At 38.8% G+C, this 17911-nt stretch overlaps 1 protein-coding gene across 2 annotated transcripts in view; it reads right to left on the reverse strand.

Moving 5' to 3' along the window:
* NETO2 (neuropilin and tolloid like 2) overlaps nt 1-17911 on the reverse strand; it is a 62719-nt gene that overhangs the window by 11680 nt on the left and 33128 nt on the right. For both annotated transcript variants that reach the window (XM_025371413.1, XM_025371412.1), the window contains exon 7: nt 16342-16570. In XM_025371413.1, coding sequence (XP_025227198.1) covers nt 16342-16570 — 229 coding nt within the window. The remainder of the gene's footprint in view (nt 1-16341; nt 16571-17911) is intronic.

The following is a 17911-nucleotide window of genomic DNA, read 5'->3' on the forward strand; positions in this document are numbered from 1 at the left end:
ATTCCTTTTTTTTTTTTTTTTTGAGACGGAGTCTTGCTCTGTCGCCCAGGCTGGAGTACAGTGGCGTGATCTCGTCTCACTGCAATCTCCGCCTCCTGGGTTCACGCCATTCTCCTGCCTCAGCCTCCCGAGTAGCTGGGACTACAGGTGCCACACCACCACGCCCGGCTAATTTTTTGTATTTTTAGTAGAGACGGGGTTTCATAGTGTTAGCCAGGATGGTCTTGAACTCCTGACCTCGTGATCCGCCCGCCTCAGCCTCCCAAAGTGCTGGGATTACAGGCGTAAGCCACTGCGCTCAGCTCATATTCCAGTTTTAATCTACCTTTCCTGTCTCCTTTCTCTGCCACTCCCTCTACCACACACTTCTTGTAGCCCACCTTAGCTCTGCTTCAATGCTTTGCTCATTTTATTGCTTCTGTCTAAAATAACAGCCTCAATGAACATTTCTACCTTCAAAATATACCTACTCTCAAGGACATACTCAAAGGACCTGCACTCAAACACCATCTCCTCCATAACTGATGCTGCCTGTTCGAAGGAACTTGGATATTTAACAGGAGAACACTTTGTTTTATGTCTCAAAGGGTCTTCATTACGGTCAGTCCTGCACTGTCACTATTTGCCTATGTCACCTTACCTAACTGACTGGAAAACCCTTTAGGGCATAGGGCAGGTCCTATTCCATGCATGTTTGTATCTTCCTAGCATCAAACACAGTACCTCACATGACAAATGCCAAAGAAATGAATGGAAAGCAGGTAGGAAGGCTAGTTGACCAAACTGGCTTCATAACCCAATTGACCATCTGGCATCTCATGAAGACCTTTAAATTTCTGGATAGAAGAGTTCAGCTATAAGAAAACCTGTGTATGGTCATAAACAGTCTTGATTTTAATACAGAATCCATGGAATAATATAATGCCTTGAAATTATAAGATTGAGAAAAACTATTAATTTTCAAATTTATCAAAAATATCTGATATCTTACTGTTACACTTTTGTATTTACAAACTCTGTATTTGCACAAATCATACAGCTTACCATTACACCACATTCATTAGTCAGGATATAAAAGCCAAAATATTTGTTTCTTTTCATGACAACAGATAAGATACACCACTTATAATTTTAAAATAAATGTGAACATACAAACTCAACTATACCTGGGCAGTTCAGATGGGTCTTAAAATGGTATTTTTCTTCATATAGGAGATGAATCTGAGGAAACAGACAGTTGGGAGAGGCTAACCAGCCCTGCCCAAATGTAGACTAAAGTTAAGGGCCATTCGAATTCATGTAAAAAAATGATGTTATATTGGAAAGCAGATTTTGCCAAAGCTACTATAATATGATCTGCATTTATGATAAGCAAAATTAAAAAAAATTAGTAAGTACTGATGTATCCCTTGGATTTTTTTTTTTTAATCCTTAGCTAATTGGCTGAGGAGTTTAAGGAGATAGAAAAGCAAAGAAATATAGCAGAAACAGTTTTTCCTGGTGGTATTTTATTCACTTGATTTTTCAGGAACCTAAAGAAAGGTTTTGTTTATTTATTTATTTTTTTGAGACGGGGTCTTTCTCTGTCACTCAGGCTGGAGTGCAGTGGTGCAATCTTAGCTCACTGCAACCTCTGCCTCCTGGGCTCAAGCGATCCTCCCATCTCAGTTTCCTCAGTGGTGCATACCACCACGCCCAGCTAATTTTTGTATTTTCAGTAGAGATGGGGTTTCACCAGGTTGGCTAGGCAGGCTGGTCTCAAACTCCTGAGCTCAAGCGATCCACCTGCCTCGGCCCCACAAAAGCTGGAATTACACGTATGAGCCACTGTGCCTGGCGTAGGAACCCAAAGAAGAATCCTAAAATCTGTCCTCAAAATTTCTCCACTTTTAAGTTGTGGTGGTTGTCTGTATATGAGCTACAACTTTTAGTAAGAAAAACTTCCCACATGCTTACCAAATAGTGAAGATAATTTTTAAAAACTTAAGCAGTTCATAAAAACACAATATCCACGGTAACCACAAGAACATATTTATAAAATATACACAAAAGGAAATGTGAAGGGAATCAAAACTTATCACTACAAAAAAATCAATTAAAGAAAAGAAGGCAGTAGTGGAGGAGAGACAACAAAGCTATAGACACACAGAAAACAAGTAGCAAAGTGACCGAAGTCCTTCCTCATCAGCAATTAAACATAAATAAACCCTCCAATCAAAAGAAGAGATTGCAGAATTGATGGAAAATAACAAGACTCAACTATATGCTGCCTGTAGGGCACTCACTTTAAAGATAAAAAAAAGTTGAAAGTAAAAGGATGGACAAAGATATTCCATGCAAATAGTTGCTAAAAGACAGCTGGGGGGTGGCAATACTAGTCTTGGATAAAAAAGGACATGGTATATTTGGATAAAAAAGGACATGGTATATTGATAAAAGGGTCAATTCACCCAGAAGATATAACAATTATAAACATATATGGACTAAAAACAAAGGAGCCCTAAAATATACAAAACAAACATTGATAGAACTGATGGGAGAAGTAGATACTTGTACAATAGTAATTGGAGACTTCAACACCCCACTTTCAATAAAGGACAGAATGATCAGGCAGAATATCAATAAGAAAATAAAGGACCTGAACACCACTATAGACCAAATGGACCTAACATATACAGAAAATTCCACCCAGTAACAGAATACACATTTTTCTCAAGTACACATCAGACAGTCTCTAGAATAGACTACGTATGTTCAGCCACAAAACAAGTCTTAATATATTTTAAATGACTGAAATAATATAAAATTTATTTTCAAATCAAAATGGAATGAAACTAGATATCAAAAACTGAAGGAAAATGAAAAAATTCACAAGTCTGTGTAAATTCAACTACACACTCTTACAAAACTTTTAAACTTGTGATTTTGAAAAAGAAATCCAAGGGAAATTATAAGATACCTTGAGACAAATGAAACCCAAAACATGCCAAAACTTATGGGGAGCAGTAAAAGCAGTAGTAAAAGGGAAATTTACACCTATAAATGCCTACGTTAAAAAAGAAGAAACAACTTAGATCAACAGCTTAACTTTATACCTTAAGGAACTAGAGAAAGAAGACAAACTAAATTCAAAGCTAGCAGAAGTAACAAAATAATAAAGACTAGAGTGACAATAAATAAAACAGAAAACAGAAAAAGGGCAAAAACCCAAAACTTGGTTCTTTGAAAAGATCAACAAAACTGACCAACCTTTGGCTAGAATTAAGAACAAAAAGACTCAAATTATTAAAATCAGAAATGCAACTGGAGACATGACTACAGATCTTACATACATAGAAAGAATCATAAGTGAATACTAAGAACAACTGTATGCCAACAAACTGACAACCTAGAGGAAATGGACAAATTCCTAGAAACACACAATCAAACAAAACTGCAAAATGAAGCCAAAGAAAATCTGAATAGGCCTAAAACTAACAAGGAGATTAAAAAAAGAACCCAGAACTTCTCAACAAAGAAAGGCTCTGGATCACATGGCTTCACTGGTGAATTCTACTAAACATGTAAAGAATTAACACCAATTGGTTGATTCCTGGGCAAGATGGCTGAATAGGAACAGCTCCAGTCTGCAGCTTCCCATGCGATCAAGGCAGAAGGCAGGTGATTTCTGCATTTCCAACTAAGGTACCTGGCTCATCTCATTGGGACTGGTTAGACAATGGGTACAGCCCACAGAGGGCAAGAAGGAGCAGGGTGGAGGGTCACCTCACCTGGGAAGCGCAAGAGGTTGGGGCACTTCCTCCCTTAGCCAAGGGAAGCCATGAGGGATGGTGCATTCCGGCCCAGATACTAAACTTTTCCCATGGTCTTCACAATCCACAGACTAGAAGATTCCCTTGGGTGCCTACTCCACCAGGGACCTGGGTTTCAAGCATAAAACTGGTGGCCATTTGGGCAGACACTGAGCTAGCTGCAGGAGTTTTTTTTTCATACCCCACTGGTGCCTGGAACACCAGCAAGACAGAACCATTCACTCCCCTGGAAAGGGGGCTGAAGCCAGGGAGCCAACAGCAGATCCCACCCTCCCCGCCACCCCCACGGAGCCCTTCAGACTAAGATCCACTTGCTTGAAATTCTCACTGCCAGCATAGCAATCTGAAGTCGACCTGGGAGCTTGGTAGGGGGAGGGGCATCCACCATTACTGAGGCTTGAGTAGGTGGTTTTCCCCTCCTAGTGTAAACAAAGCCATCGGGAAATCTGAACTGGGCAGAACCCACTGCAGCTCAGCAAAGCTGCTGTACCCAGACTGCCTCTCTAGATTACTCCTCTTTGGGCAGGGCATCTCTGAAAGAAAGGCAGCAGCCCTAGTCAGGGGCTTATAGATAAAACTGCCATCTCCCTGGGACAGCACCTGGCGGAAGGGGTGGCTGTGGGTGCAGCTTCAGCAGACTTAAATGCTCCTGCCTGCCAGCTCTGAAGAAAGCAGCAGACCTCCCAGCACAGCACTTGAGCTCTGCTAAGGGACACACTGCCTCCTCAAGTGGGTCCCTGACCCCCGTGCCTCCTGACTGGGAGACACCTCCCAGCAGGGGTCAACAGACACCTCACACAGGAGAGCTCCAGCTGGCATCTGATGGGTGCCCTTCTGGGACAAAGCTTCCAGAGAAAGGAAAAGGCAGCAATCTTTGCTATTCTGCAGCCTCCACTGGTGATACCCAGGCAAACAGGGTCTGGAGTGGACCTCCAGCAAACTCCGGCAGACCTGCAGCAGAGGGGCCTGACTGTTAGAAGGAAAACTAACAGAAAGGAATAGCATCAATATCAATAAAATGGGCATCCATACATAAACCACATCCGAAGGTCACCAACATCAAAGAACAAAGGTAGATAAATCCATGAAGATAAGGAAAAACAGTGCAAAAAGGTTGAAAATTCCAAAAACCACACCTCTTCTCCTCCAAAGGATCATAACCCCTCGCCAGCAAGGGAACAAAACTGGATGGAGAATGAGTTTGACGAATTCACAGAAGTAGGCTTCACAAGGTAGGTAGTAACAAACTTCTCCGAGCTAAGGGAGCATGTTCTAACCCAATGCAAGGAAGCTAAGAACCTTGAAAAAAGGTTAGAGGAATTGCTAACTAGAGCAACCAGTTTAGAGAAGAACAAAAATGACCTGATGGAGCTGAAAAACACAGCATGAGAACTTCGTGAAGCGTACATAAGTATCAACAGCTGAATGGATCAAGTGGAAGAAAGGATATCAGGGATTGAAGATCAGTTTAATGAAATAAAGCAGGAAGACAAAATTAGAGAAAAAAGAAAGAAAAGGAACGAAGAAAGTCTCCAAGAAATATGGGACTATATGAAAAGACCAAACCTACGTTTGACTGGTGTACCTGAAAGTGACAGGGAGAATGGAACCAAGTTGGAAAACACATTTCAGGATATTATCCAAGCAAACCTTCCCCAACCTGGCGAGGAAGGCCAACATTCAAATTCAGGAAATACAGAGACCACCACAAAGATACTCCTCGAGAAGAGCAATCCCAAGACACATAATCGTCAGATTCACCAAGGTTGAAATGAAGGAAAAAATGTTAAGGGCAGCCAGAGAGAAAGGTCGGGTTACCCACAAAGGGAAGTAAGTCCATCAGACTAACAGCGGATCTCTCTGCAGAAACCTTAAAAGTCAGAAGAGAGTGGGGGCCAATATTCAACACTGTTTTTTTTGTGTGTGTGATAGAGTCTTGCTCTGTCACGGTGGCACAATCTTGGCTCACTGCAACCTCTGTCTCCTGGGTTCAATGGGTTCAAGCAATTCTCCCAGCCTCACGAGTAGCTGGGATTACAGGCGCCTGCCAGCACGCCCAACTAATTTTTATATTTTTAGTAGAGATGGGGTTTCACCATCTTGGCCAGCTGGTCTTGAACTCCTGACCTCATGATCCACCAGCCTTGGCTTCCCAAAGTGCTGAGATTACAGGTGTGAGCCACCGTGCCCAGCCTCAACATTCTTAAAGAATGTTCAACCCAGAATTTCATATCCAGCCAAACTAAGCTTCATAAGCAAAGAAGAAATAAAATCCTTTACAGACAAGCAAATGGTGAGAGACTTTGTCACCACTAGGCCCGCCTCACAAGAGCTCCCGAAGGCAGCACTAAATATGGAAAGGAAAAACTGGTACCAGCCACTGCAAAAACATACCAAATTATAAAGGCTATCAACACTATGAAGAAACTGCATCAACTAATGGGCAAAATAACCAGCTACCATCAAAATGACAGGATCAAATTCACACATAACAATATTAACCTTAAATGTAAATGGGCTAAATGCCCCCAATTAAAAGACACAGACTGGCAAATTGGATAAAGAGTCAAGACCCATCAGTGTGCTGTATTTAGGAGATCCAACTCATGTGCAAAGACACACATAGGCTCAAAATAAACAGATGGAGGAATATTTACCAAGCAAATGGCAAGAAAAAAAAATCAGAGGTTGCAATCCTAGTCTCTGATAAAACAGACTTTAAACCAACAAAGATAAAAAAAAAAAAAAAGACAAAGAAGGGTATTACAGGGATCAATGCTGAAGGGTAAAGGGATCAATGCAACAAGAGCTAACTATCCTAAATATATATATGCACCCCATACAGGAGCACCCAGATTCATAAAGCAAGTTCTTAGAGACCTACAAAGAGACTTAAGACTCCCACACAATAATAGTGAAAGACTTTAACAACCCATTGTCAATATTAGACAGATAACGAGACAGAAAATTAACAAGGATATCCAGGACTTGAACTCAGCTCTGGACCAAGCGGACCTAATAGATATCTACAGAACTCTTCAACCCAAATCAACAGAATATACATTCTTCTCAGCACCACATCACACTTATTCTAAAACTGACCACATAATTGGAAGTAAAACACTCCTTAGCAAATGCAAAAGAACAGAAATCATAACAAATAGTCTCTCGGACCACAGTGCAATCAAATTAGAACTCAAGATTAAGAAACTTACTCAAAACCACACAACTACATGGAAACTGAACAACCTGCTCCTGAATGACTACTGGGTACATAACAAAATTAAGGCAGAAATAAATAAGTTCTTTGAAACCAATGAGAACAGACACAAAGTACCAGAATCTCTGGGACACAGCTAACACAGTGTTTAGAGGGAAATTTATAGCACTAAATGCCCACAGGAGAAAGTGGCAAAGATATAAAATTGACACCCTAACATCACAATTGAAAGAACTAGAGAAGCAAGAGCAAACAAATTCAAAAGCTAGCAGAAGACAAAATAACTAAGATCAGAGCAGAACTGAAGGAGATAGAGACACAAAAAAAAAACCCTTCAAAAAATCAATGAATCCAGGAGCTGTTTTTTTTGAAAAGATTAACAAAATAGATAGACCGCTAGCCAGACTAATGAAGAAAAGAGAGAAGAATCAAATAGACACAATAAAAAATGATAAAGGAGATATCACCACTGATCCCACAGAAATAGAAATTACCATCAGAGAATACTATAAATACCTCTATGCAAATAAACTAGAAAATCTAGAAGAAATGGATAAATTCCTGGACACATACACCCTCCCAAGACTAAACCAGGAAGAAGTCAAATCTCTGAATAGATCAATAACCAGTTCTGAAATTGAGGCAGTAATTAATAGCCTACCAACCAACAAAAGCCCAGGACCAGATGGATTCACACCCGAATTCTACCAGAGGTACAAAGTGGAGCTGGTATCACTCCTTCTGAAAGTATTCCAAACAACAGAAAAGAGGGACTTCTCCCTAACTCACTTTATGAGGCCAGCATCTTCCTGGTAACAAAACCTGGCAGAGACACAACAAAAAAGAAAATTTCAGGCCAATATCCCTGATGAACGTCGAGGTGAAAACCCTCAGTAAAATTCTGGCAAATTAAATCCAGCAGCACATCAAAAACCTTATCTACCACAATCAAGTCAGCTTCATCCCTCGGATGCAAGGCTGGTTCAGCATACGCGAATCAATCACATAAACAGACCCAGTGAGAAAAACCACATTATTATCTCAATAGATGCAGAAAAGGCCTTCTACAAAATTCAACACTCCTTCATGCTAAAAACTGTCAATAAACCAGGTATTGATGGAATGTATCTCAAAATCATTAGAGCGATTTATGAGAAACCCACAGCCAATATCACACTGAATGGGCAAAAGCTGGAAGCATTTCCTTTGAAAACTGGAACAAGACAAGGATACCCTCTCTCACCACTCCTATTCAACATGGTATTGGAGGTTCTGGCCAGGGCAATTAGGCAAGATAAAGAAATAAAGGATATTCAAACAGGAAGTTAAATTGTCTCTGTTTGCAAATGACATGATTGTGTATTTAGAAAACCCCATTGTCTCAGCCCAAAATCTCCTTAAGCTGATAAGCAACTTCAGCAAAGTCTCAGGATACAAATCAATGTGCAAAAATCACAAGCATTCCTATAGACCAATAGGTGTACAGACAAACAGAGAGCCAAATCATGAATGAACTCCGATTCACAATTGCTAAAAAGAGAATAAAATACCTAGGAATACAACTTACAAGGAATGTGAAAGATCTCTTCAAGGGGAACTATAAACCACTGCTCAAGGAAATAAGAGAGGACACAAACAAATGGAAAAACATTCCATGCTCATGGATAGGAAGAATCAATATCGTGAAAATAGCCATACTGCCCAAAGTAATTTATAGATTCAATGCTATCCCCATCAAGTTACCATTTGACTTTCTTCACAGAATTAGAAAAAACTAGTTTAAATTTCGTATGGAACCAAAATGGAGCCTGTATAGTCAAGACAATCCTAAGCAAAAAGAACAAAGCTGGAGGCATCATGCTTCCTGACTTCGAACTACACTACAAGGCTACAGTAACCAAAACAGCAAGGTATTGGTACCAAAACAGATATATAGACCAATGGAACAGAATAGAGGCCTCAGAAATAACGCCACGTATCTACAACCATCTGATCTTTGACAAATCTGACAAAAACAAGCAATGGGGAAAGGATTCCCTATTTAATGGTATTGGGAAATCTGGCTAGCCATATGCAGAAAACTCAAACTGGACCCCTTCCAGAAACTGGACCTTATACAAAAATTAACTCAAGATAGACTAAAGACTTAAACCTAAGACCTAAAACCATAAAAACCCTAGAAGAAAACCTAGGCAATACCATTCAGGAGATAGGCATGGGCAAAGGCTTCATGACTAAAACACCAAAAGCAATGGCAACAGAAGCCAAAATTGACAAATGGATCTAACTAAACTAAAGAGCTTTTGCACAGCAAAAGAAACTATTACCACAGTGAACAGGCAACCTACAGAATGGGGGAAAATTTTTGCAATCTATCCATCTGACAAAGGACTAATATCCAGAATCTACAAGGAACTTAAAACAAGTTTACAAGAAAAAAAAATCAATCCCATCAAAAAGTGGGTGAAGGATATGAACAGACACTTCTCAAAAGAAGACATTTATGCAGCCAACAAAGATATGAAAAAAAGCTCATAATCACTGGTCATTAGAGAAATGCAAATCAAAACCACAATGACATACCATCTCACACCAGTTCGAATGGCTACCACTAAAAAGTCAGAAAACAACAGATGCTGGAGAGGATGTGGAGAAACAGCGCTTTTACACTGTTGGTGGGAGTGTAAATTAGTTCAACCATTGTGGAAGAGTGTGGAGACTCCTCAAGGATCTAGAACTAGAAATACCATTTGACTCAGCAATCTCATTACTGGATATATACCCAAAGGATTATAAATCATTCTACTATAAAGACACATGCACACATATGTTTATTGCAGCACTATTCATAATAGCAAAGACTTGGAATCAACCCAAATGCCCATTAATGATAGATTGGATAAAGAAAATGTGGCACATATATACCATGGAATACTAGGCAGCCATAAAAAAGGATGAGTTCATGTCCTTTGCAGGGACATGGATGAAGCGGGAAACCATCATTCTCAGCAAACTAACACAGGAACAAAACCAAACACTGCCTGCTCCCACTCCTAAGTGGGAGTTGAAGTATAAGAACACATGGACACAGGGAGGGGAGGGAACATCACACACTGGGGCCTGTTGGGGGGTGGGGGCCTAGGGGAGGGATAGTATTATTAGAAATATAGATGATGGGTTGATGGATGCAGCAAACCAGCACGGCAGGTGTATACTTATATAACAAACCTGCACGCTCTGCACATGTATCCCAGAACTTCAAGTATCGTAATAATAAAAAAAGTTAACACTAATCCTCAAACTCTTTGAAAAAGTTGAAGAACAAACACTAGTTACTCATTCTATGAGGCCCGAACACTAGTTACTCATTCTATGAGGCCAGAATTACTCTGATACCAAAGCTAGAAAAGGTACACACAAAAAACTAAAGACCAATATCCCTTACGAATGTTAACATAAAAATCCTCAAGAAAATTACTACTTCAGAATTCAGCAACATATAAAACGATTATACACCAAGAACAAGTGGGATTTATTCCCAGAATGCATGAGTGGTTCAAATATACAAAAGCCTACCAATTTAATACATCACATTTACAGTAAGGGAAAAAAACTACATGATCAGCTCAATGAATTTTTAAAAAAGCATTTGACAAAATTCAACAGCCTTTCATGATAAGAACATTCAATTAACTATGAATAGAAAAAAAAAAAACTTCCTTCACATGACAAAGGCCATATATGAGAAACCCAGAGCTACCATCATAATCAGTAGTGAAGGACAGAGCTCCACTGAGATCAAGAATAAGACAGATACCCAATTTCACTTCTATTGAATATATACTGGAAGTTCTGGTTGGAGCAATTAGGCAAGAAAATAAAATGAAAGGTATCCAAATTGGAAAGGAAGATGTAAGATTTTCTCTGTTCACAAATAACACATTCTTACATGCAGAAAACCCTAAAGATCACACCCACCCACCCACCCACACCCCCTGTTAGAGCTAATAAACTAAGTCAACAAAGTTGCTGGATGCAAAACCTACATACACAAATCCGTTGCATTTCTAAATGCTGCCAATTAACAATTAGAAAAGGAAGTTAAGAAAATAATTCCAGTATAATAGCATTAAAAAGAATAAAATATTAGGAATAAATTTAACCAAGGAGGCAAAACACTTGTATGCTGAAAACTACAAAACATTGCTGAATGAATTAAAGATGAAAAATCATTGGGAATATACATCCTGTGTTCATGAATGGGAAGACTTCATACAGTTAAGATGACAATATTATTCAAAGTGAGCCACAGATTTAAAATGATCCCTTTGAAAATCCCAACAGTGTTTCTGCAGAAATAGAAAAAGTCATCCTAAAATTCATGAAATGTGAATGAACCATGAATAGCCAATCCAATTTTGAAAAACAAGAAAAAAGTTGGAAGATTCACACGTCCTGATTTCAAAACTTATTACAAATTTACAGTAATCAAAACAATTACTACTGGCATAACAACAGGCATATAGACCAATGGAATTGAGAGGCCAGAAACAAATCTTCACATAATTTTTTTTTTTTTTTTTTTTTGATGGAGTCTAGTTCTGTTGCCCAGGCTGGAGTGCAGTGGCCCAGTCTCGGCTCACCGTGACCTCTACCTCCCAGGTTCAAGCGACTGTCCTGCCTCAGGCTCCCGAGAAGCTAGGATTACAGGCGTGTGCTACCACGCCTGGCTAAATTTTGTATTTTTAGTCGAGATGGGGTTTCGTCATGTTGGCCAGGCTGGTATCAAACTCCTGATCTCAGGTGTTCCACCCACCTTGGCCTCCCAAAGTGCTGGGATTACAGGCATGAGCCACTGTGTCCGGTCTTTTTTTTTTTTTTTTTAAAGAAAAACAGAGATGGGGTTTTGCTATGTTGACCAGGCTGGTCTTGAACTCCTGCCCAGGCTGGTCTCAAACTCCTGGACTCAAGCAATCCTCCTGCCTTAGCTTCCTGTATAGCTGGGACTACAGATTGGCTATTCATGGTTCATTCACATTTCATGCCACTGTGCCCAGGTCTAATTGATTTTTGATAGGGGTGTCAAGACCATTCAATGGGAAAGGACAGTGTTTTCAAAAAATGATCCTGGGAAAGCTGGATATCCACATGAAAAAGAATGAAGTTGGAGCCTTAACTTACACTATATACAAAAATTAACTCCAGATAGATCAAAGACCTAAACGTATTACAAAAGCTAAACTATAAAACTCTCAGAAGAAAACGTATGAGAAAAGCTTCATGACATTGGTTTTGACAGTGATTTCTTGGATTATCACACCACAAACAACAACAAAAACCACATTACATTGGGCTTCATCAAAATTAAAAACTTTTGTATGTGAAAGGACACTGTATCAAGGGAGTGAAAAGGCAACAAACAGAATGCAAAAGTCTGCTAATCACATACACAATAAGAGATGAATATCCAGAATATGCAGAGAACGTCTACAACTTAAAAAAAAATTCAAAAGCGGGCAAAGGACGTGAAGAGACCTTTCTGCAAAGAAGATACATGAATAGCCAAGAAGCCCATGGAAAAATGCTCAACATTACCAATCGTTAGGCAAATCAAAACCACAATGAGATGCTACTTTACACATATTAGGATGGCTATTATCCAAAAGTACCAAAAATAACAGGTATTGGTGAAGATGTGGATAAACCGGAACCCTCTGTGTGCTGCTGGTCGGTGTGTAAATAAAATGGTGCAGCGACTGTGGAAAAGTTTGCTGGTTCCTCAAAAACTTAAACACAGATTTGCCATATGATCCAACAATTCTACACAGCAGCATTACTCATCATAACCCAAAGGTAGAAACAATCAAGCATCCATCAACAGATGAATGAATGTATAAAGAAAATGTGGCATTTACTTATGGAATATTTAGCCTTAAAAAAAGAATAAAATTCTGATACATATGACCACATGGATGAACCATGAAAAGATTTCATGGATGAACCTTGAAATCCTTATGCTAAGCGAAGTAAGCCAGATATAAAAGGACAAATATAATATGATTCTACTATGAGTTACCTAGAATACGGAAATTCATAGAGACAGAAAGTAGAACAGAGGTTACCAGCATAGGGAGAGAGAAAAAAACGGGAAGGAACTGTTTCATGGGTATAGAGTTTCAGTTTGGGATGATAAAAATGCTCCAGACAAAGTGGTGATGGTTGCGCAACAATGAGCATATACTTAATGCCACTGATTTGTACATTTAAAAGTGACTGAGGGTAAATTTTATACCATGTATATTTTGCCGCAGTTGAAAAAAAAAAAAGCTACAACCCTCCTGCAAGGGTATTTGGCAGTATCTAACCAAACTACACAACTTTTTTTAACCAAACAATCCCACTACCAGGAATTTATCCTGATGACATGTCTCCAACAATACAGAAAGACATACACATAACATTATTCACTGCAGCTTGTTTATAACTGCAAATATTGGGAATAGCCTATATGCCCAACATAAGTAGAAGATAAAATAAAGTTGGTATATACAATGCTCTACTATGCAGCTATAAAATAAAAATGTGCTCTATGAATTGATATGGAATGGTTTCCAGGATATTTTTTTTTTTTTTTTTTTTTGAGACAGGGTCTCACTCTGTCACACAGACTGGAGAGTGCAATGGCCGGATCTCAGCTCATTGCAACCTCCACCTCCTGGTTTCAAGCGATTTTCATGCCTCACCCTCCCCAGTAGCTGGAATTATAGGCGCATGCTACCATGCCCTACTAATTTTTGTATTTTTAGCAGAGACGGAGTTTCGCCATGTTGCCCAGGCTGGTCTCAAACTCCTGACCTCAAGTGATCCGCCCACCTTGGCCTCCCAAAGTGCTGGGATTACAGGTGTGAGCCACTGCACCTGACCAGGATATACTTTTAAGTTGAAAAAATAAAGTGTAAAAGAATAATGCTGTCCTTCAAGTAAGAAAAAATGTCACATAAGAAAATACACATGTATCTGCTCATTTGTGCAAAAAGAAATCCAGAGAGAGGGTAGAAATGGAAGGCAGAGAATGAAGGAGTCAAGGACACTTCCAAGTGTCCCTCTTGGGATGTGGGCTCTCTAGGAACAACAGTTATGTTCCCAGAACCCCCACATAAAAACAATGTATAGAAACCATGATGTGGGGGCACAAAATGAAATATAAACCACTAGCCTGAGTAACTGGAAAACAGTATCTTGACAGTAAAACTAAACACAAAAAGAACTGTACATAAGGTACTTTGTTAGGAAACTTCTCAAAGGGATATGGATTAGCAATTGTGAAGTTACTTTTTGTGTATATTAGGATTAAACAAATTAATCCATTTTAGATAAGTTAGTCAGGTTTCTCTCTGTAAGATGAAGAAAGGGCTCCTTGGAAATACGGTTGATCTAGGGTTGGGTCAGAGAAAACACAAGTTGAGCCTGGTTCATCTAGAATTGCCATAAAGTAAGAAAATAATTAAAAAACTATTAATTGGGTACGTTGAGAGGACACAGGAGGCAAACTGAAGGAGCTTCCAATGGCTGAAGCTTGGGTTTTGAGCAACAAAATAATGTTAGTATCATAGAAAAGTAACTTTTTTTGAGACATTCTCACTCTGGTCACCCAGGCTGGAGTGCAGTGGTGTGACCTTAGCTCACTGCAGCCTTGACCTCCTGGGCTCAGGTGATTTTCCCACCTCAGCCTCCTGAGTAGCTGGGACTATAGGCACCTGCCACTATGCCCAGCTAATTTTTGTATTTTTAATAGAGACGGGGGTTTCACCACATTGCCGAGGCTGGTCTCGAACTCCTGACCTCAAGTGATCTGCTGCCTCGGCTTCCCAAAGTGCTGGGATTACAGGCGTGAGCCACGATGCCTGGTCGTAATAATAATATTATTAATATTATAACAACAGAATAAAATAAAATATCCATAAGCCCATACTGATGTAATTATTAATAACTGAATAAGTGAGGAAAAGGGATAGTTTTTCTCACAGCAGAATGTTAATTAACGTATACAGAAGGAATGATGGAAACAGAAAATCATGATCAGGTAAACCCTACAGCAGTAACTGTTACAGGCAGAAGCCAACAATGGATGCTAAAATTAATGGGTGAGGAGATGTCGGCATAGACTCAAAGAGACTTATTAATCAGAAAAGAAAAAAAATAGCAACTTTTTAGTGAAGAAAACTGGCAGCACCTTAAGGAAGTGATCAAAGTTAACATTACCAGCAATAAGACAAAATGATACCATGTACCCCTGCTTCACTGACATGACGTAGTTAGAAGAGCACCACAGTTTCTGTGGTATTCCTGACAGAAATACACAGCCTCGGTGGAATCCCTAGGAAACATTACACAAACTCAAACTGATGGACGTTCTACTACACTGGCTAGTACTCTTGACAATGTGCCCAGGAAAGACACAGACAGAGTAACTGTCACAGATGGAGAAGGCTAAGGATACTTGACAACTAAAAGCAATATGGGAAACTGGATCATAAAGAGGACCTTCATGGCAAAACTAGAGATACTGGAATTAGGTCTATAGCTTAGTTAATAATAGTGTTATCTGTGTTAATTTTCAGTTTTACTCTGGCTTTGAGAGATGTTGGCATTAGGGGAATCTGAGTGAATGGCACATAGGGAACTCTATCATTTTTATAATGTTCTGTAAGTTTAAAGTTATTTAAAAAGAAAAAGATCTATGGCATATCTAAATCTTTGATGACCATAGTTTCATGGATTCATAACTATTCACCAAGCTAAATTAATACTACTACTAAGTTAGAAAATCTTGAGAGAAAGTGTAAGTCTTCCCTGTCTGCAATCTCTACCACTTGTTTATACCTTTATAATGAGTGTTCCAATTGATATGCTAACATGGTTTTTTCACCCATGACAGTCCATTCCAAGAGAACAGGGACCAAGATATAGTTGCTTCTACCTTGTGACTTGCATATTTTTGTCAAAAGTAAATGCTGTCTGGTATAGCGCCATGTGCCTGTAGTCCCAGCTACTTGGGAGGGTGAAGCAGAGGATCGCTTGAGCCCAGGAGTTTAAGGCCAGCCTGGGCAACAAATCAAGACCCCATCTCCAAAAATTAAATAAAATTTAAAACATTTTAAATTTAACATTCTTGCATTAAAAAGAGCTATAATAAAACAAAAAAAATACATCCTAAAATAAATAGTTTTAAAAAGTAAATACTGAGTGCATTGCGAATGAGTGAACAATATGTAAAAGATCTCAATACTATAGGAATTATTTACTTACGCTCCACAAAGGAAGTAAAGAGCATTCGAAACCTGCTAAGCCGACTACCTTCATCTGCCCACATTCGAATCACTCCAATTCCTGTTTTAAGCATTACATCATTGGCCACAGTGCTGCAAAACTTGGCCTTCAGGTTTTCAATAGAACTGCTTCCATCATAGACTGCAACGAAGTTTCTCTTGCATTCATTTGAGTGCTCCATTTGATAATCTAGGAACCTCAAATAAATCTGTAGTATTAACACAAAAACACTGCTTTTAAAAAGATACATTAATTTGAATTTTTCCATTTCTATTTTCCACAGACAACATGGTACACCAAATAGTAACAGCTGACAGAAAACCATAATAGATAAATGGCTGATGCCTAATAGTTAGAGGAACTAAGATTAATGATCTGTTTCTTTGGTTGTTTTAATAATGGAACCAAGCATTAAGGAACTTACTTTGTGTTTTGTCTATAAAGAGAAGAAACTTTTTGTTCACAAGGCATAACTATCTCACATTTTTCTCATTATAAAAGCAATCTCATGGTACTGGACAGGGGAGAAAATAAAATAATCACTCATAATTCTATTATTCCAACAATGCATGTGATTGGTGAATTTCTTTTCAGTTTTTCTGCACATTTAAAAAACCTGTGTTTAATTGTAAGATATACACATCCTACTTTAGCTGTATCATATAAAAATGTTTTTATCTGTATTCTTAGCCATACCTATTCCCAGATGTCCTATTATTTATTTACACAATATCCTACTGTTCTACATGGTTGCTTTACGATTTCACCTCTTAACAATATCTGCATTTTCAGACAGGCAGACATCAACTGTACTATCAAAGGAAGCTCTGTTAGCATCCCCCCATTCAAATTTTATAGGTAAATGGTACTAAGTTATTTCCTAAACACTCTCGATCCATTGTTGTTTGACAATTTCTCTTACATTGTTAACTTGGATTTTAAACATTAATCTCCAGAAGAGCCTAATGAAGTAGGTATCACGTTTTTTTGTGGGCAGAGATGAATCTGTTATTCGGTGGCAAGGATTAAACCCAGGTTGGTCTGACTCTAAATGTGCGTCCTTCCCATTCCATGAGGTGCTTTACATACTCACACAGTGTTCCCTGTTTGGGCTCTAGTTGCTCATATGTGACTCTACAATTAAAATAAAATTTGAGTGAGTAAATAAAGATTACCTTTGAATTGCCATTCAAGACATCTAATGAGTATTCACTTCCTAGCTATTACTCTGAGGGAGCAGTATGCCACCCCTACCCTTTAATTCAAAGGGATTAATAAAACAAAAATGTTATGTCATATATTCTCCCCCACTCCACCAAATACCTTGATGGCATAACACTAAGAGAGAACAACTTACAAAATACAGCTTAAAGAATTAAATTTTGACTAAATAATTTTGGTTTCTTTGAAATGACTGGTTCACCACTTCCGTGAGAGTGGTGGAAAATTGGTAATGAAATGGGATTTCCAGTTCAAAACTTTACAAACTCTTCATGCATGTATTTTAACATAGAAGCAATATGTTTTCTTAAATACATCATCAGTTCTC

This window comes from Theropithecus gelada, chromosome 20 (genome assembly GCF_003255815.1).
Source record: "Theropithecus gelada isolate Dixy chromosome 20, Tgel_1.0, whole genome shotgun sequence".
Classification (NCBI taxonomy): domain Eukaryota; kingdom Metazoa; phylum Chordata; class Mammalia; order Primates; family Cercopithecidae; genus Theropithecus; species Theropithecus gelada.